This window comes from Apteryx mantelli, chromosome 10 (assembly GCF_036417845.1).
Source record: "Apteryx mantelli isolate bAptMan1 chromosome 10, bAptMan1.hap1, whole genome shotgun sequence".
Lineage (NCBI taxonomy): Eukaryota > Metazoa > Chordata > Aves > Apterygiformes > Apterygidae > Apteryx > Apteryx mantelli.
This window is the reverse complement of record NC_089987.1, coordinates 5,771,325-5,792,654: the sequence shown is the minus strand read 5'-3', so window position 1 is coordinate 5,792,654 and position 21,330 is coordinate 5,771,325. Positions and strand designations below refer to the sequence as shown.

The following is a 21,330-nucleotide window of genomic DNA, read 5'->3' as shown; positions in this document are numbered from 1 at the left end:
TATTTTCACTGCCATCTCACAGACCTTACTTTGCAAACGGATGCAGTACCTAACTCCCAGTTTTAGAAAGAAAAGTGAGAGAGTGATAGTGTCCACTTCTGTCTGCAGTGCCTCACTCAGCATTACTCTATTACAAAGCAGCTTTTTTCTTCCTCTCACAATTTCCTTTGAAGACCAGCCATCAAAAATTGATTGTTTCACATTATTACTAATCACAACTCTCCAGATTGATTAAGGAGGAATTTTAGTGCTGTAAAATTTAACCTGAGATGTCACGGGAACTAAGCCTCAAAGTGGGTCTCAGCTTTTGCAAGGAAAGATTAGTAAGTGCTTTATCTTGTGTGGTATGAAACACTTTTGAATTTCCCAACCCAACCTGTTGACATTGGGTTCTCTTCTGTTCAAAATTCAGCTCCTAAAGTTGTTTGCATTGCATCTAACAACAAAAATGTGTTGTATTTAGAGTAAAATTAGCTGCTGTTTTAGTAGCAATTTCCGAAGTATATGTAGAAAAAGACTGTCCTTGTTAGATTTGTCTGTTCTTTGAGGACCCAAACCCAGGCACTGAGGTTCATGCGTGGACTCTCCAGGGTCAGTATTCAGGCTGCACCCAGCTGTCACTTGCAAGAAGAAGCAGGGCTGTGATGGGAAGGTGACTTGAGGCTTGGACAGAGCACTGATCCAGGCACATCATCACTGCAGGGCTGCCTGTTTCTGGGGTATAAATGGTAATGAATGGAGCAAACAACACCCTGAATACAGAGATTAATGTCTGAGTGCAATATGATGCCAACTCCGAGTCAGACAACTTCTTGTGGTCTGGACTGTGTTCTCACACTTAACAAACATACCAAAACCCAGATTGTCTGGGTCAGAGACCTCTGGCACTTCTCATGGCTACAGCTGTTGCTCTGCCTGCCTCATACAGAGACCTGGTAGGTAAGCAAGAGACTTCTAAATGAATCTGTCTTTTCTGTTCTTTGTCACTGACCCGTTCAGTTCATCTGTAAGCCAGAAACAATAAATAGCCATGCAGTGAGGCTTAATTAATCAAAGGTTTGATAAAAGAACCCAGAGAGCTCATCTTAGAGGTGCTTTGTCGGAGTTGTCCTTGATTTATTTCAGTTTATATGGCAAGCCCCATCCTCATGTGTTTCACAGCATTCACTTCTACACAGAGACAACGGAAAAACAAACCCTCCTAATAAAGTCCTGCCTCGTGCCTTGCTGCTCTGAGGCGTTAAATGGAGTTGGTCATCTTTATTTGTTTAGTGTCTCTAAGCAGGCAAGGTTTGTTTTGCCTCTGGAAGGAACCTTGTGAATGGGAGATCATGAAGTGCTGGACTTTACACTTGTTTTAGGCTAGCATAGCCTCCCGTACCTCGGGGGAGTTGCTCCTAATTTAGACTAGAGAATAAAATTTTTGATGGAGGAGAAAATTAGGCTCAATGCCTTTTAGAGTGACTGGCATAGGTGTGAGGGTTTCTTTTTTGGATTACTGTAGCTTGACATGCGATATGCTTTGTGCCTCAAATGCTAAAGATAACAAGAGGAAGATAAACAAGTTGTATTTATCAGGGGACATAGCCAAGATTCTCAAATATTGTTTGTTTGGAGTTTTGAAGAGAACCAGCGCTGAGATTTTTGCCTGGTTTGTGCCATCTCAGTTGCTTGACTGCCTGCCTGCCTTGTATCCAAGTTCTTTTATTGTTCTTTAACAACTTCAGGTGGGGAAAAAGAAATCTCCCTGAACTCAACACTATTTTGTGCTGCTTGACCTGTTGGCAGGGAGGTTTCAGGAGGTGACTGGAAAGTATGTACTAGGATTAACTGGTAATGCACTTGTAAAAAGAACAAGACTATTTGCTGAAGTTACCTACCAAAATTATAGGCCTTTAGTTTTGTCCTTTCTTTTCCTTTTCTTACTAAGATACGTATGGCATGGGAAAGAAAAGTCTAGATATTGAACTTGGGACTTTTGCATGGTAGTGTGGAAGAAGAACTACTAAGCCATCCTGCAGTTCTTCTATATTGCATTTGTCTGTGTGTGGGTTTTATTTTTATATATACATATATATATATATATAGGGTTACTGTCAGATTGTAGCTAGTTCTTGTTGATTGGTTACTTGCATGGGGTGTTGTATATTTATGTACCTTAGAGTCACACCACTCTTGGGCAAGTGATAATTGTCTCTCCTGTTGATTTTACATCAAGATTATCCCTCAAATTAAAAATTTTCCATATGTTTCTTCTTAAAAATATCCTATTTATGCACATAAATTTTCTGTGTGTCCATGAAGATGCCTTGGTGAACTGTCCAACATGATGCATGTTAACCTGTCTGTCTTAGTTTATGGAAACCTTTATTTTTTCTGGTCTTGGTTCAAAATGTGGATGAAATTTTTGGAAATGCAACCATCTTCAATTTCTCTCTGCTAGAACCTTCTCTTTGCAAAAAAAATACATTATTTTGGAAGGCTTCCTGTGCATATGTTTTCTGTTTCTAATGCTATCAGGAGACGCTGTCCATTTTAGAACATTACGCTTCATTCCTTCCTAAAGAAACATCATACTTCTGTGCCAAGTTTGCAATAAAGCTGAGGCCAGTAATCTAGCTTTTAAAACTCCAATCCAAAGGATAACAGCAGTAAGAGGGGGCCGTAGGCTCTTCTACACTGTCTTCTCCAGATATCCCAAGGTGTCTGACCCCATGTGAAGTTTACTGTGTTTAATCCTGTGCGTGCTCATTGCTATTAATCAGAGTGAAAGCAGCCTAGCAGATAATGCTGGTGTCTGGGCATTGACTGGTGGGTTCTATTCACAGTTTTGGTGCTGACTTGCCAAATTCCTCACTTCGTCACGGGAACACTGAAGTGTTCCTCACTTCATTCATCTGACAGTGATCATACCCTTTGTGCAGTCTGTTGTAACTGCAGTTAATTGATGTTAATTAATAAATATTTGAGATTCTCTGAAGAAGTGGGGTCTCAGTGTGCAAAATGTCATTGCTGCATGAGAAGCCGTACCTGCTTCGAGAAGCTGGCTTTCTGCAGGTGGATTGAAGTGACGTGCTGCCACATTGGTTTGCACTGACCGCTGCATGCTGTAAGCTGAATGTTGTCTTTATCCTGATTCACAAGAGCATCCCCTTATGGACAGCTCCTCCTGTAAGAACAGTTCTGTATATTGAAAGCAGCAATTAAAACAAAATGCATCAGCTGGCATACATGTTGGTAACAGGGTTCAGAAAGGAGACATTGCTCATGGGGTCCACTGGCCTGAGCTCTCTGCTGTGGCTGTCCTCATCTGTCCTCTTCCACTCTTAATAATTTCGAACTGAGTCATGGAGAGCAACTGTACTTACTTTTCTCTTCACTTTCCCTCATAATCTAACAGCTTTGTTCTGTTTACACTGACCCATTCATTTGTGCCAAGTGTTTCAATTTCTTCTTCGTGCATGCTCTGGTCCCTGTAACAGAGACAGCGCCCTTTTGTTCCTGTGTTTTGTTGTGTGCGCAGGAATATAGTGGCTATGTCTTTGAAGCAGGAGGAGGAAAAGGCTAATGAGTTGTGAATGTGCACAGCAATGCGTAGAAAAGTTCTGCATAAAGTTCACAAAAAAACCCTCAGGTGAATGCTGTGTAATTGCTTTATAAATCAGACTGTAAAATTGAATTTGGTATGTGTGGGTCAAAAATGGGGGGGAGTCTGTTTTTACAAATGGGCTCACCTCTTATAGGAAGAAAATTCCAATTAAATTCAGAGCAGAGCTGTAAATAATGATGGCCTGGTAATTGCTGTGCTAACTTAGATGAAAGTATTATCTAGTTATTAAATGTCAACAGGTTTCATAAACAGCAAATGTCTTTAAGTTGACATAAAGAAGGCCTCTCTGGAGGTCAAGTGTTTCATTGTAAATATCAGATTTATTGTGCCTCGGTGGAGAATGTGCTGAAAATGGAAAGGGAAAATGTCACCATAGATCTTCAGAATGTCTCAATAAAACAGAGGAGCTGTTGCTGCCTGCATTAAAAAGCTTTTGACTCCTTGAACTAACTGTTGACAAACCCTATTCAGTACATGCTATGCTGTTAACAAAATGTTCATCTTTCAGGTCAGACTATGATGACTGGAGACCAGCCCTTGCCAGCTTGCTTCAACCTATCCCGTTCCCCAAAGAGTAAGCTTGCACTGTCTTAGTATTTACTGGGTTGTTCTTGTTACTGTTGGTTTATGGTGAAATATCGTGTCAGGTAAAAACTGATGGTACTAGAAGCTTTGTGCTCCTCCTGTTGATTTAGAATCTAGAATTGATTTTGGCTAATATAGAGAAACCTGGAATTTTCCTCATCTTCATCTTCCTTCTCCATTCTCCTAAGATGATCCTGAAGAGAAAAATGGTTAACCGGAGACAGACAGACAGGAAAGGAAGGAAAGCTTGTGAGGAGGAGAGTAGAGTGAGAGATTTAGTGGAGGAGGATGCTTTGCTGGCGTCACAGAGACTCAAGTCATTTCTATTTTGCATTAAATGAAGAAGCTACCCTACGGATCAGCCAGACTCCCTCAGAAACCTATTAATGAACAGTAGTGTTTATAAAATGCAGACCTCCATGGACAAACATTACAACCTGTAATTGTACCATTTGCTAGTTTATCACATCCCCTAATGACCTGGTGTCTTGAATCAGAAAGGTCTAATCCTCTGTGCCGGGTTACCGGGACTACAGCAAGATCTTGGAAGTAAGCAACACAGGCATCATTTACCTAAGTCAAACTTAGGTCCCGGGGGAGGTGTAAACCATACCATGATGCAATGCACTTCATAGAATGACCATTAATTGCTTTACTGATGTCTGATGTTAATTAGTTGTGACCGTACCTTAATTGCATTGCAATTAAACAGTTCAGCTGGGTCTTGGAGCTAACCAAAATTCTGTTTGTAATTATGTAGTTGTACTGTAAGTCTTTTACTTACTTTCTTCTGACCCAAAGCTCCCACTGAGGTTAGTCAGTCTTGTCTAAGACGGGACTCAGGAATAGTGACAAGATTCATTCCAACTAATTTTTTTCTTCATTTGTTTCCTAGATTAATGAAAGAGATTTTTCCTATTCTTTTTTGGAAAGATTGTGCTTTGTGTGTCTTGTGTGTTGCAGTTGCTTTGGAAATCCTTCTGTTATTTTGAAAGAATTAGGGGAAAAAAAGTTTGTTTGTTTTTTTCTCTCACCCCCAAATTCTCATACTCTTCTTCTGCTTTAAATTTCAGGGCGCTTGCACATGAGAAATTCACAAAGTAAGTTTGTGGTATTGTTTGTTTTATTAAGGAGGGTGATTACTTAAAATACTTGTACTAAACAGTAATAGCAGTGATGCATTATTCAATATGTATCTCTAATGTTTTATCTGAGAGAGGCTGTGAGCATGTTCTGTTAGTAATAAAAAATATGTAGTTTAGTTTGCAATTTACTGTGGCAACAGGAACCCAAGGACTAAAGACACTGGACGCTGATGGAATATACAGACTAGTTTGTCACTGCACATCTCTGAAAGTTTTCCTATTTTAAGTAGACACTGTCCTTGGTAATGATTTTTAGACCTCCTACTTCCTTCCTGTGGAAGCAGTACAACTTGTTTCACTCTGAAGTGCATGAATATATATTATTTAAAGTGCAATCTAGGAGAAGTGACACTTGTGTGAATTCTGCAACCAGTAACTGTTTATTCTTATTCTTGTTCTTTTTTTTTTTTTTTCCAGGGAGCTGAAATACGTGATTCAGAGATTTGCAGAGGACCCGAGACAAGAAGTGAGTTTGTTTCCAATTTACACAAAGCGTTAATTGGAGAGTTTGCACGTATACCTGTTCAGAAGATCGTTCCTTAAGTAGTTTGTTTCAAAACATGGTGTGGTTTTGCCATGTTTTTTATTCTTCTAGGGAGTAATATCAACTCAGGACAGACTGTCTTAGTATAAATAGTTTCTTCTCTTATGTATAAACCTGTCTTGTCTGAGACTTTTTGATGTCCTTGCTTCGCAGTAAACTGCAACCAGCAAGATTTTCCCACTCTGTTCATTCTCCCCCAGCTTTTCATCTTTCATATGAAAAAGAGAAGCAAAAGCAGTGGATCTTATGAAATAACAGGTTTTATTTAGCTGTGTTTCAGTTATATTGCGTGCAAATGACCCTAATTCTCACGAGTTCAGAGGAAAAAGGGGTTGGGGGTGTCTTACTGGAATGAGTGCATAGCTCTTGTCTCCTGGTGGCTGACTGCTTCATAGCTGCATGTGTAAGATGTTCAATATAATCAGCATTGGCTGAGTCAGAGGGGACTTCTCATCCGCATTAATTTTCGGTGTCAGCATAAAGGGAAGAAAGCTACCCCGAACTGTGGGTAAGGAGACTGCCTTGTCATCGTTGCCCAGAATTCCTGGTTTTCATTGTTATAGGCTCTGTGAGCAAAAGTCACCCCTTTGTTAGCTGAGCTGAGACTTCTTGTCTTAGAATGGCACCAGGATTTGATTTGTCACAAGTGTTATGTGCCCAAATGAAAACGCATGAACTTTCCATCTCCCACACACACCTGAAAAATTGAAACAGAACATCTATGTATCTTTAAAAAAAAAAAAAAAAAGTGACTTCACTTTTAAAGTGTGGGAGTAGATATAGTAATCTCTACAGTGGGCAAAATTTGGACTGATGATTGCACACATGATTATGTGTGCAAATTCTTTTGTGCCACTTCTACCTCATCTGTCCCTGCTGAATTTTTCTTATTGGTTTCCTTGACCCTGGTGCTGGTCAACTTTTATTGGAGCAGGAATAATAATAACTTGGCCTGATTAGAATGAGTGAGCCATCATTTGCTGCATTTAGTCTTCGGATCACATCAGAAGTATAGACACATATGCTGGGTTGATGGGAGAAAGTGGAGGAAGCTCAGAAATTTGAGTCTTTTTTATGTTGTCATCATTTTCAAGTGAAAGGAGCTCTTCAAGATTGGAGCCGTTCTGTGTTTGATTTGTGTAAAGGGAATGAAAACGGCCATGCAATTAGCATATAGCAGTGGTATATCCTTGCTTATACTGAAAAATTGATTCTGTGAGTGATGACATACCTACAGCTCTGTAAACTGGAACATTAACCCTAAAAACTGCCAGCAGTCCTCAGTGTTGTAGAGTTATCACTGTTGGGCCTGTGTGGGAGATGCTAGTGATTATTGGCAGGAACCCTAACCCTAATCGCTTCGGTTTTTCACAGGTCCACTCATGTTTGCTGAGTGTGCGGGCTGGCAAAGACGGCTGGTTCCAGCTCTACAGCCCTGGAGGAGTGGCATGCGATGATGATGGAGAGCTGTTTGCCAGTATGGTATGTGTCTGCAATAATGTGAGTTTAGTAACTTCTTTGCAGTAAGTCACTAATCTATAGCTAGTGATAAGAAGCTGTACTTGCTTTTGTCAAAAAAAAAAAAAAGAAAATCATGCATCTGTAAATCACAAGGGTTTACCAGGAAAATCTAAACCTTTATCTAATCAAATTCATTGAACTTGCTTGCAGTGGCAGTTTGATTAACATGTTAACTTTCTCTTCTCAAACTTTGGCCTGTTGTTTTTAACAGTAATGTAATGCACCAAACTGGGTGCATATATATACGTGTGTGTGTGTGTTTGTATTTTTGTGTTTCCCATATATATGCAAAACTCCCTTAGAGAATACAGGCAGCCAGGGGAGATTGTTCTTCATATCCATCCCCACAGTTTTCATTTATAGGCTACCGTGGAATTTAAAAACAACAATAACATTAAATTATTCAGAGCATAGACAGGCATAAAAATGTCTTAGCAGTTTCTCTGCTCAATTTCATTGTTGTGGGGAGGTGTAATTAGAGCCCAACATTCTATTCCCCCCGTTTATTTCTTTTGTAACTATTAGAACTGGACAGAAAATAACAAATTTCAATCACTAATGTTGACTCAATCTTCCTATACAACCTGCGTCAAATCATATAGGTCGCACTGTGTCTTAATTCTCCATATGTCAAGTAAGAGGGGAATGATATTACTTCCCTGCTCTGGTTAGGGAAAAAACATCTGTTGATGTTGGCAGCTGGGTATACACTGAAGTGGCTTTCATTGGGATCTATACTTCATGCATCTTCAACATGCTGAACATTTTGAGTCGTATAGAACATGTATGCCTGTCTCTGCTCTTATCTTAAATTTGCATTGATAGGATGCCAGTGAAGTAGATAGATAATGTACAAAGACAATTGACCGAAAGGTTGGTTTGTTTTCACTGATTCAATGTATTTTTATTTTTAAAAAGAAAAATTCTCTAGAACTAAAACATTTCTCCTGAGAGCTTCTGTGGTCCAAGATATTTACGAGCATCAGGAGACTGTGTGCATGAGAAAGCACATTGCTAACACACATTAATATGCAGTACTCCATGCCCTTTGCAAGGATGTCGATAAATACTTAAAGAGCTGCTAATGACTAACCATAAAGTTTGAAAAACATCCTGTTCCATGATGAGCCTTACATTAATCTTAGTGTCAGTATTTTCCATTGTTCAAGAAAACCTCCAAAGAAGTTTGATGATAACAAATACATGAAATGAAATCCTTTTTGGCTTGAAACTCACTTTTTTTTTTTAAGGCCACCTGAGCAGATGGTACTTAAGAAACAAAGAATTTGTGTTCTTATAAAGGCCTTGCTGGTGATGAAGCAAGACCACATGATCTGCATAGAATTGACTTCATCAGGGAACAGTTGTGGTATTTTCAGCAGTTTTGAACCTAGTCCAGGCAATACTTTGGACCAAGCAGACCAATGAACATATTTACAATTTTCTTGTAGAATAGTAGCCATGTGGTTTCCACATAATGGAGCCCAGGTCATTGGAAACTAAAAATTCTCATGTATGGCTCTGCTAGCAAGCTAGTGAATCAGTGGCCTGGGATATAAAACAAAGACTTTGAGCTAGGAACCAGAAATCCAGTTAATCTCCAGTGCTTGTAAATGGGAAAGGACGTTGCCAGCCTTTTTGTGAGAAGATACTGTGTTACATTTAACTTGTACGAGCAGCTTTGCATTTCTGCTGCAGATATTGCTAAGTGGTATCATTGGGTGCTTTCTGGAGATGTGAGAGTGTCTGCAGAACCTTTTTGTCAGTTAGGGGACTCAAAGGAGTCTTATTAAAGAGATGTTCTCAGCGTGTCTTTCCTTTCAGCGAAAGCTGAGCAAAAGGGAAAGCAAGATAATGTCCCAAGAGCATCAAAGCACATGAAGTTGTCCCTGACTTAGGGCTCAGGACACTCTTGCCTGAATCACTGGATTTTCTTAAGGCACTTACTCCCTTCCCAGTCAACTTCTTTTTGTTCAGTCTGAACAGGTGATTTTGTCCCTCATCACCCATCAACCAAGGATGCTGTTCAACCAGCAAAATGCCAACACCACTGTCTTTTATGCAGGCATCCAACACATGCAACCCTTGTTTTTCAGCTGGCATTTTCCAGAGAAACTGAATTACAAACAAATATGAAAGCTGCCTCTCCTGAGGTTCCCCTGGAACAGGGTTCATCATATTACCAGGAGTGGGGACAATTGCAGAGCTACTCTGAGGTTTCCACGGGGAGGCTCTATGAGGCCTCTGTGCTGTCAGCTGAGCTCCTTCACACACAAAAATGACCTGCTCCCTCAGGTCACACTACGCATGACCTTTCTCAGAAAGTCACCTCCAGTCAACAGTAAAACTATTGAGAGATTGCAGCCATAATAGTGATGGAGATTTCCTTTTCTTTAGTTTTGTTGCAAAATACCTCTATTTGTTTGACTGTAACAATGTCCCTTCCAGAGGCATATGTATTTCTTAGGCTTACAGCTCTAATCTTAGCTCTCTCTTTCTCAAATAGGTTCATATTTTAATGGGATCCTGCTATAAAACAAAGAAGTTCCTGCTTTCACTGGCTGAAAATAAGCTAGGACCCTGCATGCTACTGGCTCTGAGGGGTAACCAGACGATGGTAGAGGTAAGGTGTAAGCACAGTCATGTAGGTTTATGGGCTATATTGAGAGTTTTATCCTGCCCTTCCCAGAGTTAGACGTAATGGAACTAGAGAAGTCAAGTTCAGCTTGGTGTCAGATCAAACAGTTGCAGCAGGAAGTTATGTTCCTCTTGATTAAGTGGACTGGAATATTGTTGCTCTAGAGATACGAGTATGAATCACAAGAAAGGTGGGTGCAGGTCCTTTTGGAGACAGACATTGTTTTCTATAGTTCAATTGGAGAGACTTTGATGATAAGTAACTTTTCACTAAGAAATGGCAGTGATTGTATGGGCTGTAGCAAGGGATCAGGATATAGAACAATGAGGCCTTTTGACAGCTAAATGCCTGATGTTTGTCTTGAAGCTTTGCAGTCCGCCTGCAAAATTAGCAGTGCATAAAAAGTACATTTATAAAAAATGGTTTATTTCATCAATATGCATTTTTAGTGCTTGGGATAGGTTATCTTTCTTGGACTAGCAGTTTATGCATATTATTTTTCTGGGTGCCTAAAGAAGTGGAAGGAGTTACAAATTTTCATTGATTTGTTTCTCTGCATGCTAATTTAATCCAGTAAATAAGAGAGGGTGTGCTACAGAATTTGAATATAATGTTGCTTGATTTTTTTTCATTTAAAAAGCCGTAAGAATTATGGAGAGAATAAGATCTTTATCATGTCATTGCAAATAGAATGTGTATAGCTGAAGATGACAGGCAGCATGAAGAGGCCAGCTTGTGGCCTAACCTACTGGGACCATCCAGTAGAGTCTAACTTGCTCCCGACAGCCCCTTGCCCAGGGGTGAGTCAGGCATGTTCCCAATGAGAAAGAGGCTATTTTGGCCACAGTGGCTGACTCTCAGGATCATCCTCCTTTTGGAGCCTCTCAGACCTTTCCCCATCCCACCTCATAGCATGGATATACTTAACATGCATTCCGCATGCACAGAAAATCCAGCACTTAAGGAACCACTTGGCTCTAATGCTCGTGTGTAGTATCCTGAATCTGCCAATCTGCTGTCCACCTGGTGTGCCTGGGAAATACGGGATCGATTGTACCTGTTCTGATGAGGGCTGTGACGTGAAGCCATCAACCAGGACTGATGCAAAGTAATTGCACCTCTCAATCAAAAGGAATGAGCACTAATGGAAGACAGGATAGATAGGCTGACTTTCAGAGAGTAGAATTCATTCTTTACCAATAAAAATTTAGTTTCTTGTGCTGGAAGATCAGTAAAAGTTGCTAAAATCCTCTAATCTAGCCTGCATAATGCGTGCTCTAAAAAATTATTCATTAATTTACAATAGGATGCCCAGGGTAGTAGAATATTAGGAAGAAACTGAGTATAAGCACTGTAGTGACCACTCTTCTTTATCATTCTGCTGCTAGATTTTGTGTTTGATGCTGGAATACAACATCATCGATAATAATGACACCCAGCTCCAGATCATCTCTACCCTGGAAAGCACAGACGTGGGAAAGAGAATGTATGAACAGCTGTGTGACAGGCAGAGGGAGTTAAAAGAGCTGGTATGTTGCCCTGCATGCAGTATTGCCGTAGCACATTGTGCTCTGTACTCCCCAGAAATGGAGGTACAAAGAAAGACAAGCAGGGTGTGAAATTCCCAGTTAACAACAGGATGGAAGCAGTATTCAGAGGGTTTTACTGTGCATATATCTGCTGTGTGCTGTCTATTGATGTGTCTGATCCCATACTATGTTCCTGAATGATAGTCAATCATCTGTTTAGAATCTGTATAAAAGAATAAAGGTGAAATCCTACTGTCTTAAGGTCTTAAAAGTCAGCTTGTCAAATCCTGCCACCTTTTGACATATGAGTAGCAAATTCTAGCCCTGGCCAGCATTTCCTAATACTCTGATTTCCACACCGAGAGGTTCTTTAGGTCAGAGCAAAGGCCTATGAGAAATTGAATTTTCCTGATTTTTAAAGGCAGGATCTACAGTTTCAAGCTAAATCTGCTCTCATTAGCGTTCTTTTACCTATGCAAATATACCCACAGTCTTTCTCTTCCTTCTCCTGCTATTCCCCTTCCCCCCACAAAAAGAATATGCTTTTTTGAAGTCAAACAAATGGTTTTATGAGCTGCACAATCTTACCCCATTTGCTACCCTAGTCCAGCATTTTAAGGCTGTTTCCTTTAAAGTGAAAGTAACCAAATACTGGCAGCCTGAACCAGACAGAATGCTGACCCATGGCACGAGGACCACTAACTACTGTTAGTAGAAGTCCCCCGGGTAACAGTAGGCCCGCATTTAGTGTGCACAAAAAAAATCTCTCAATGCAGAAAAAGCGGGGAAGAGGTGGAAGACCTGGGAGGGAGCTTTGAAATCGGGGCAGGGTTTGTTCTAGTAAAGAGCTTGCCATACATCAGTTGGTCAGAAATGTAGAATAGCAACTTGTGTAACCAAAACGTGTTCTCCCTTACAGCAAAGAAAAGGTGGTCCCACAAGGTTAACACTGCCATCCAAGTCAACAGTAAGTTAATCATGTCAATAGAAAAAAAGCTTTGTCTTTTCATTTTTAACCACTCAATTTATGTTTGACGTGTGGCATAGTGGTTTTGGTCAGTCAAGAAGGGAGCCATTCCACTCGCTTGGTCATCAAGATTGGAGTTTACACACGTGATGGAGCATTTCTGCTCTTAGGTCTGTGCAGCAGTTTCCAATGCCAGTACAAGCATCAGGCTGTCAGATTTATACTGGTGCTTGGATTTGGAATTTACAGTAAAATTCAATGGTAGATTTGGAAACTAGATTTTACATTTAAAAACAAATTTCAGAATGTCCAGTTCTGGATTCTGCACATTAAAGCTTGAAAGGCACTATCACTATCACTAGTACAGTTAAGACTGGTGTAAACTCAGACTGACTTTGCTGAAAGCAGATACTGGGCCAGAGCATAGTTTGGATCTAGAATTTGTAGTGAAACCTGCATTAAGTTAAAAGGCCCATCTCCCGCATCTGTTCTGACAGTGGAGCCTCCATTTCTCAGAAGGATACACACACAAAGAAAATTTTTGTCCTAATGTCCGGGTACATTTTTCCCAGGGTGTGTGAAGCAATGCTGCCACAAGAGTCCAGCTGCTTGCCAAACAAACAGAAACTTCTCTGTGTGGTTCTCTATTACTGTAAGCAAGCGGTATCATTGTGCAACTCTTGCTGGTTAGCAGTATCAGTAATGCTGCTGCAGATGACTGCAGGCTGAGGAGTCGATTATCTTGCTTATCAGTCTGGTGTTTGCTTTCAGGATGCAGACCTGGCCCGCTTACTAAGCTCGGGATCTTTTGGAAATTTGGAAAATCTCAGCCTGGCCTTTACCAATGTAACAAGTGCTTGTGCTGAGCACCTCATTAAACTGCCTTCACTCAAGCAGCTGAACCTGTGGTCAACTCAGGTAAGGGCTTTGCAGACTGAAACTCAGAGTGGGAATAAACGCTGACTGATTCTGAAATTTCACATTACGTCAGCACAAGAAAAATGTGTGAAGAGGCTTGCTTAGAACGAATTTGTCTTCATACTATTTTTAGGTGGTCTTTCTATGGTCTAGCTGACCTTGGAGACTGATCTTCACCCCCACCCCATTCCATATTATAAAAGATTGCTGTTGTCCTGGGTCAAATGTTCCAGTTAGGCCTTGTTGGTACTATGCATTTTACAGTACATGTGCCAGTGGTCATCTGAGAAGTGCTTATGCTTTCACTCATTTAGGACAAAAAATAATGCTGTGCAGCTTATCTAGTCAAGCAAAACATGTGCAGTCTTTGCAGTCTGTGTAGCGAATTGCCCTGAATGCTGATTAACTAGAATTTAAAAAAAAAAAAGTCAAATAATGAATAAATATAAGGAAACTACAGTGATAATGTGGTTATTTTGTAAGCAAAAAGAGACTAACTTACCTGAACAAATTATTCAACAGTTAATTGAAAGAGCTTTTAAGATTAAATTTTTCTTCTACATTTCCCTGTTGGTTTTGGTGTCTGGGATTCTCCACTGAATAGGTTTTCCCCATGTACTGTTAGCACTTATTTGTAGCGCTCACTGAAAATATGATTGTTCCTAGCACAACCACAAAAAGCAGCACTTTTTTTCACTGAAATGTCACGTAAATATCTTGCCCTATTTTCCTAGCTGCTTTTGTATCACAGAAATTTCCTCTTTTTGTGTGAGGAATATGAAGTAGAATATGATTGCTTGCTTGTTTTAATCCTGTCTTGCATCTCCTCTAGATTTATCCTAACAATGTAACTTTTTGAATTTGAAAACGTTGATGCCTATTGCTCCAAATGAGTTTGATATCACTGGACAAGGAGCCTGCTTTTTTGGTTAATTTTTTTTTTTAAAGAAAGTTTAAATTCCATTTTATTTTTTGATATCCTAGTTTTCATTAATAAAGAATTTAGAAACAACAGAAGTGAAGTGGGTCAGTAGAACAATTACCAATCAATAGTACATTGTTCTTGAGACCAAAATAGCTAATTAATACCACTTGCATTGAGGGTTTTTTTGTGATGTGGTTGGGAACTGGCTGAGACTTCCATAACCATCTTGTATAGGCTGGGTGGGAGCTCTCTCGTATAAAGTCCAGACTTCAAAGGCACCACTTCTGGTTAAATGATGCTCCGTGGTTAAGGCATTGGGTTGCAAATAAGGAGACCTGTATTCAGATCCAGGATCTGCCACAAAATTATTTAGAACCTTGCACAAGTTGCTAAATCTTCCTGTTCCCCATCTGTAAAATGGATAACACTACTTCCTTTCTCTCCTTTCATTTGAGATTGTAATAAATAATCTGAGTGTGGCTTTGAAGGCTCTTCTGCAAACCTAGTTCTAAGTGTTCCCTGTTTGCACCGAGTTACTTGCACAGCAATACTTGTGCATTGTTTGAAACCAACTTTGCTTGCACCCCACAGTTCGGAGATGCAGGGTTGCGGCTTCTGTCCGAACATCTCACAATGCTGCAAGTGCTCAACTTGTGCGAGACTCCTGTCACAGATGCTGGGCTGCTGGCACTTAGTTGTAAGTGACCAAAATAAGCTACAGAGGAAATTCATGTGGGTTCAGAGGAATTCATGTGGGTTCAAACAGATTTATTTCTTGGCTGCCAAAGTGCTGCTTCCACAGTGATTTAGGACAGGCCATGGCCGTGTTCAGATTAAACTTCCCTCCTTCTGCCCACTCAAGTGACCATTCAGCTTCAGGACTGCGAAGCAGGACTGTGATCCGAGCCTACCTACACTTATGGGCTTAGTGTTGGGCTTGTTGTCCCAAACTTTACTCTGACACTTCCCTCTAACTTTACTGATGTCATTTGTCTTGATCTCACATTCTGACCTGCTGCCCTGGGACTTCCCAGCTTTTTTCACACTCCGTCCTGTGGGTGGATCCTCTGGGGAAGTGTCTGATCTTGTGGTGGAGGGGAAGATTGCAAAGCTGTGTAGTAATTTATTAGTGAGTTTAGCAACCATGCACAGCAGGTTTCATATTCTCTCTGGTATGTTTTATTCCTGCTTTCTGGGGAAGTGAAACTCTGACTGTCTTTATTTGGTTTAATATCAGGGTTAAATAGGGCAAGGCAGAGTGGGGCCAGCATGGGCCCATAGAAGCAGTATTCAGGATTCCCTGCGCACAGAGAGCTGCTTGACATGCCAGAATGAGACCCTTTTTCTACATCCAACAGTGTATTATAGATGTCACATACTGGGTTTAAAGGGTTCCTTTAATAGGCTTGATCTTATACAGACATGCCAGACAGGCCAGGAGTTATGGCTCATCTTAGGAAACTATTCTGCTAAGTACTGGAGCCCAAAATGGAAATGGGGGGGCGGGGGGAGAAGAGGGGGCTGCTAGATCAGCATGCCCCTGCATACAACAAACAGCGCGCTGAGAACTGACACTGTTCGGAATAATGTGCAGGAAACTGATTATAAGAAGTTGCCTGAACTCCTTTGAAGTCAGTGGACTTCAGCATATGCTTAATGGCCCTTCCTAAATAGGGACTTTTTCCTGGATGAGGGCCCAAGCAGCTGTTTATCCATTTGTAGTTCTGTATTTTACACTATTCAGCTTTTTCCTGGCCGTGCTGCACATAGTCATGTCTTGTTTATGCTTTGGCCTACTGTAAGCCTGATATTTTAAGAAAATATTGCAGGATCATAAATACGTATCTGTGTGTTTTCTTTTAGCCATGAAGAGCCTGTGTAGCTTAAATATGAACAGCACTAAACTTTCAGCGGATACCTACGAAGATCTCAAGGTATTTCTGGTTCTGAGTTACGTCTGCTAAAGAAGAGAAGTAGCTGGTCCAGGAGCAGATTTAGCAAATGCATAGCAGTAGTGCCCAGCGCAGAGAGAACTGGCCCAGTGGGGTGGGTAGCATGAAAGTGATCTGCAGAGGTTTCCGCTGACTCTGGAGTTGGCTTTGACCTCTGCAGGTTCCTTCTGCAGTCCTCACTGGAAGGGTCAAATTTAGTTGCTTGGAAGAGGTTTAGTCCAACAACAGGGCAGAAATGGCTGGTTTGGGGATTCCAAATAAAGATCATATATTCATGAGGATCTACAGAGCATCTGTAATGAAAGGAAATGTATTCAAAAGTAAGGAAGAAACGAGGTTACCTTAAAGAGTGGGATTTGTTGGATTCTTTTTGAGCAAAATGACTGAAAACAGCATTCTGAGGTTGCTAGCTTTGATGGACTCATGAAATGTTTAATCAAATTAATGAAAAAGTATGAGATGGAAACAAACAAGTTCTTTTTGACTAGTGCTATCAACAATGAGGGTTTCATAAGTATAGAAGTATATCAGTTGTTTCTGTTGGTGATATACAAACCAGATAATACCTGGTTCACACCTCTGAAGACATGTCCTGAAGCGTTAACAGGACTAAAAGTAATGTGAATGAACAGTATTACAGAACTTTGATTCAGAAAATTAAAGGCATTGAGGTAGGTGTAAGTTTGTCTTGATGCCTTTTGGAATAGAACTCGGCTTTGAACAGAAACACCTGCACAAATGCCTGATTCTCTGGAGTCTGACATGTAAGATACCTGGTGTTACCATTTTGTGAATTTACAACTACTTCAGCAAAATGCTGAAGTATTAGAATGTAGCTGTGGGAGGGGAACGGCCCCAGGTGGTTTCAGTCAAAGACTGTCTGAGCTGCATTGGCTCTCATGACTTCATGTGGACTTTTTCTTCACTCTGGTGTTGCGTGAGTCACATGTCCCAGAATCTTACCTTATAAACTCAAGCGCTCAAAATGAAGCTCCGCGTTATGTTGTCTTGTGTGTTGAAACCTTAGATTGTGCCAGGTTTACTCAAAAAGGTCACAACCTTGGGTTGAGTTTCAAACTTGAGGCAAGTCCTGAAACTGCTCTGCTTTCAAAATTCACTGCAAATGTATATCTTTAGTTTTTGCTGTGGAGCCAGGGGTCCCCCAGGGACTCACTTGCAATGCTGCTAAACACAGATTTTTCAAAATCAGCTTTTCAAAACTTGTGTCACAATTGTATATGCAAAGGAAAAGTCCTTGGAATTAACAGCTGGCTTGCAGATGGATTTCGTACAATGGAGCTTGTATCAGGCCCAGGCATTTACAGACAATCAAGGTCAACTCTGCATTTGGCCCAGGGCTCTGACATGGAGTCTGTGGAAAGGATCCTCCACTCCTACTCCTGCCTCTGAGCCCCTTTGCCACTAACTTCAGACTGAAGCTCGTATTTTCCTACCTGATTCCCTCTGCTCTGGTATTGCATTAACAGCCCTTACCACCAACACAATGAAGTGACTTGCCAGGGCAAACAGCAAAACTGGCTATGAACAAAGTGCTGGTGATTGCCCTGAATTAAAAAAGCTGAGAAAACAGGCGTGTGTCACATCTGCCCCTCTCACCTCTTTCATTTAGATTAATCTTAGCGGTCATTTTTTAGAGCTGTGTGTATGTAAAGGGAGGTACATTAAAAGGAGGGTAATAGGGTTTTTTTCCCCTGGGGCAAGTGGTTATAGGTCTGTTGAGAACAGCTCAGACTTCAAAGAACGTATTTTTGATACAAGTTTTTCCTCCTCCTCCCCTCGGTGCGCAAGAGTGTTCGGGGCACAAGGCAGTGATGACATTTCCTCTCCGCTCCAGCCCCCACCCCACTAAACATGCTTGCACACACAGACACCCACATATGTACCAGGCAGGCTGAACCAGACAATAAATAAACACCCACTACTGAAGTCATTATTGCCTAACTGAAAAATTATTTGCTGGCAATGTCTGTAGGATTATGACTAGCTCTTATCAAAATATGCATGCACATAAATCAAGCAGTGAGGTAATAGTGACTCCTAGAAACTTCCAACTCCTCAGTTATGCCCTAGCCTAATTAAATGTGTGTGTTTGTTTTTAGAGAATTAGTTGTACAATTATGGTCAGAGATCATGGAAGAGACAAGCAAGAAGAGTGCAAATAGCCTGGTTCTGATCTGTCTTGCACAGGCTAATTCAGGACCAATACGTCTGAATGCATGGGAGCGATGGGGATGGAACCACACGGAGACCAAAAGTTACTAACGCTCCCTCAATTTTTTAGTAAACAGGGAAAAATTAAGCAATGACATAGTGTGGAGGCTGGAAAAAGAGCATTGTGTGGCTAACTACTGAAGTTTGAGTCCACTGCTTTTAGAACTGGAGTTTGACAAACAAACTTTGCTCCATGTCTGTATAAAAAATAAAGTTTGGGGTCTGATGTTGGGCTGATTACTAGTGCCATTGACTTTTATAGAGCCGCTCATCTTTGCTACAGGTGTAATTTAGTCTCGCGTGCCTTTAAAGCTCAGCGTTTCACTTCGCCATGTGCAATACCTGCATGCTTCAAATGTTCACGAGAACCCTCAGCTCACGGCGGGGGGGTTTCTGGCATCTGTACCATGCACGGGGAAGGCCACAGTACAGATCTGATAGGAACTTTTTTCCGAGTTGTGAACGCTTGTAATTAATTCTGACCTTTTCCTACCCTTCTGCACAGGCTAAACTACCCAATCTGAAAGAAGTGGATGTTCGCTACACTGAAGCATGGTGAACTCTCCCTGTCTCTGTTTCTCTCTTTTGCTTCTGACAAGAAGAAAAAGATTTTTAAAACAAACCAGAAAAAAAAAACTTTTGGCTAATACCTGTAGAGCAGTGAGTTCTGGGACTTGGTGATAGGAGTCGTGGTTGTGAGGTAGAGGAGTCGCGTCGTGTGTGTGTCGGGGGGGGGGGACCGAGCGGGCCTGGACCCTGCCCGATTCTTTCAGCTTTGTAATTTCAGAATGAACATAATTTAAATTGAAAAAAAAAAAAAGACTTTGTAGCAGCAAGAGGATTATAAAGAGGAAAAAACCCACCATTTGTGGACTTTATTTGCCTTTGTGTTTTATGCCGTGTGGAGAAAAAAATTATATTCATTCGTCATTATTTACCTGGGTGTCCTTGGCTGGGACCCATCCAGTAAGAACTCCTCTTTGACCAGCTTTGCTCCAGAAAAGCAAACTCATAAAATATCAAGAGAAAAAAAAAACCCGAAATCGAAATGATTTTCACCTCCCCCCCATGTCCTTGCAGTTGTTATGCAAAGTAATTTTGTTGTACATAAGATTTACATAATGCACCTATTTAAGAAAATGGTTCACAAATAACAGGTCTGGGACCTGTCTTTTATTTATGAATTGTTAATTCTTTTACCCTTTTTTGCGTATAGTACTGTATAAACTAGTTTGCTGTCTTGTTGTTATTATTATTTTTTTTAAAAGGAAATGTCCTTGAAGAATTGCCTTTTAGTAATGCATACTGTATTATAATCCCTCTCTGTCACAACATTCATCGCATTGTCTTTTTAATTTCAAAATGCCTCAAACATTATCAAATAGGAAGGAAAATGCCTATCAAGGGTATGGTTATTGGGGGAGGGGGTGCAGGGATTCATGTAAGTCAAATTTCCTTCCGCAGTTTGAAAACTTTCTTTAGTCTTTTAAACCATGTTAGCTTTACACGTGGGGGATAGGGAAAATGCGTTGTTTATTTTGCCAATGGGATATTCACAAAACTCTCTAGATTTTACAAGTCACCTCTGTTGTTTTCAGTTTATGTCCAATATTTCAAAAAGAGAAAAAAAGCTCTCCCTCCATTTTGTGCATAAGTTTTTTCTTTTCCCTTTTTTTTTTTTTCCCGTCTCTCTCCTCCTCCCTCCCTCCCTCCCCTCCCTTTCCCCCTACCTGTTTTTGTGCACACATTGTTCTGCACGTTCCTCTGGGGAGACCGAAAAAACAACATTGTGGCTGATCTGATAGCTCTGACCTGTCTGTAAATGTGACTGCTACATTTTCCAAATTTTCTTCCACAACTGCTTAAAAGATGATTTTTAAAAAATTGTGGTTTCTTTTATAACTATGCTGTTGACTTTCTTTTTCATAATGAGCCTTCATTGTACAGAGCTGCTTATTTGAAAAAAGAAAAAGGCAAAACGATTTTTTCTTCTGTTTAACACCTTTATTTTATTCTTCAGCACCTCAAGGTTTCACATACAGCCAATGTAATTTTTTATATATAAATATATATATATTTAATCTTATTCAATGGAAGCCAAGCTTTTTTTTTTTAAAAAACTTTGTTGCTGTGTAGACAAGCCCTACCCAAATCATGTTCTTTTTTTTTCTTTTTGTAAGGAAATGAAACAAAACCGAGTCTTAACTCACATAGTGTGCCAGGTTCTTTTTCCCCTTCAAATCCCAAACTGTATGAGGATGCAGTATGGGAAGAAAAAAAAATTAAAAAAGAAAAATTATGCCAACATTTTCCTTAGCACTGTTGCTTTTACCAATGGTTTACTACTACTGTTCTGTAGCTGTGTACAAAGAGATGTGAAATAATTTCAGGCAAAAATAAACTGTAAGTGAATATCTTTTAGCTGCGTGCTTTGTGTTTTCTTTGAAGGAAACTTTCAGTGTCCTGATGCTGTGGGGATCTTGTGGGAGGTCAGAGGCACCCGAGACGGAGGACGCTTGCTCGCTGAGGACGGTGTCGCAAAGAGCCGGCTGCCTCGCAGCTCTCCCCGCGCCCCGGCCCCGCTCGGCACGCCGGCGCCTCGGTGCTGCCCACTGCGACTGTGCGCCGGGACTCGGTCTGCACAGCGGAGAGGAGAGCTGGCAGCGGTCACGGGCGTCTTCCTGCAGCCCCCGGGCTCTTGGACACTGTAACCCAGCAGGGACGAGGAGGAGGAGGACAGCTGAGTCTCAGCATATTCAATTCC

At 40.8% G+C, this 21,330-nt stretch overlaps 1 protein-coding gene across 3 annotated transcripts in view; it reads left to right on the top strand.

Annotated features, from left to right (window-relative positions):
- Positions 1 to 20,987, top strand: part of CMIP (c-Maf inducing protein) — a 140,759-nt gene extending 119,772 nt beyond the window's left edge. Inside the window, exons 11-21 of one of the 3 annotated variants that reach the window (XM_067302433.1) lie at positions 4,119 to 4,184; positions 5,269 to 5,295; positions 5,758 to 5,806; positions 7,259 to 7,366; positions 9,912 to 10,028; positions 11,432 to 11,572; positions 12,492 to 12,539; positions 13,311 to 13,457; positions 14,974 to 15,079; positions 16,246 to 16,316; positions 19,072 to 20,987. In XM_067302433.1, the coding sequence (XP_067158534.1) occupies positions 4,119 to 4,184; positions 5,269 to 5,295; positions 5,758 to 5,806; positions 7,259 to 7,366; positions 9,912 to 10,028; positions 11,432 to 11,572; positions 12,492 to 12,539; positions 13,311 to 13,457; positions 14,974 to 15,079; positions 16,246 to 16,316; positions 19,072 to 19,125 (934 nt within the window). In that variant the 3' untranslated portion in view covers positions 19,126 to 20,987. Of the gene's footprint in view, positions 1 to 4,118; positions 4,185 to 5,268; positions 5,296 to 5,757; positions 5,807 to 7,258; positions 7,385 to 9,911; positions 10,029 to 11,431; positions 11,573 to 12,491; positions 12,540 to 13,310; positions 13,458 to 14,973; positions 15,080 to 16,245; positions 16,317 to 19,071 lie in introns of all 3 variants that reach the window. The other 2 variants (XM_067302432.1, XM_067302434.1) reach the window with 2 other exon arrangements.
- The last annotated feature ends 343 nt before the right edge of the window (positions 20,988 to 21,330 follow it).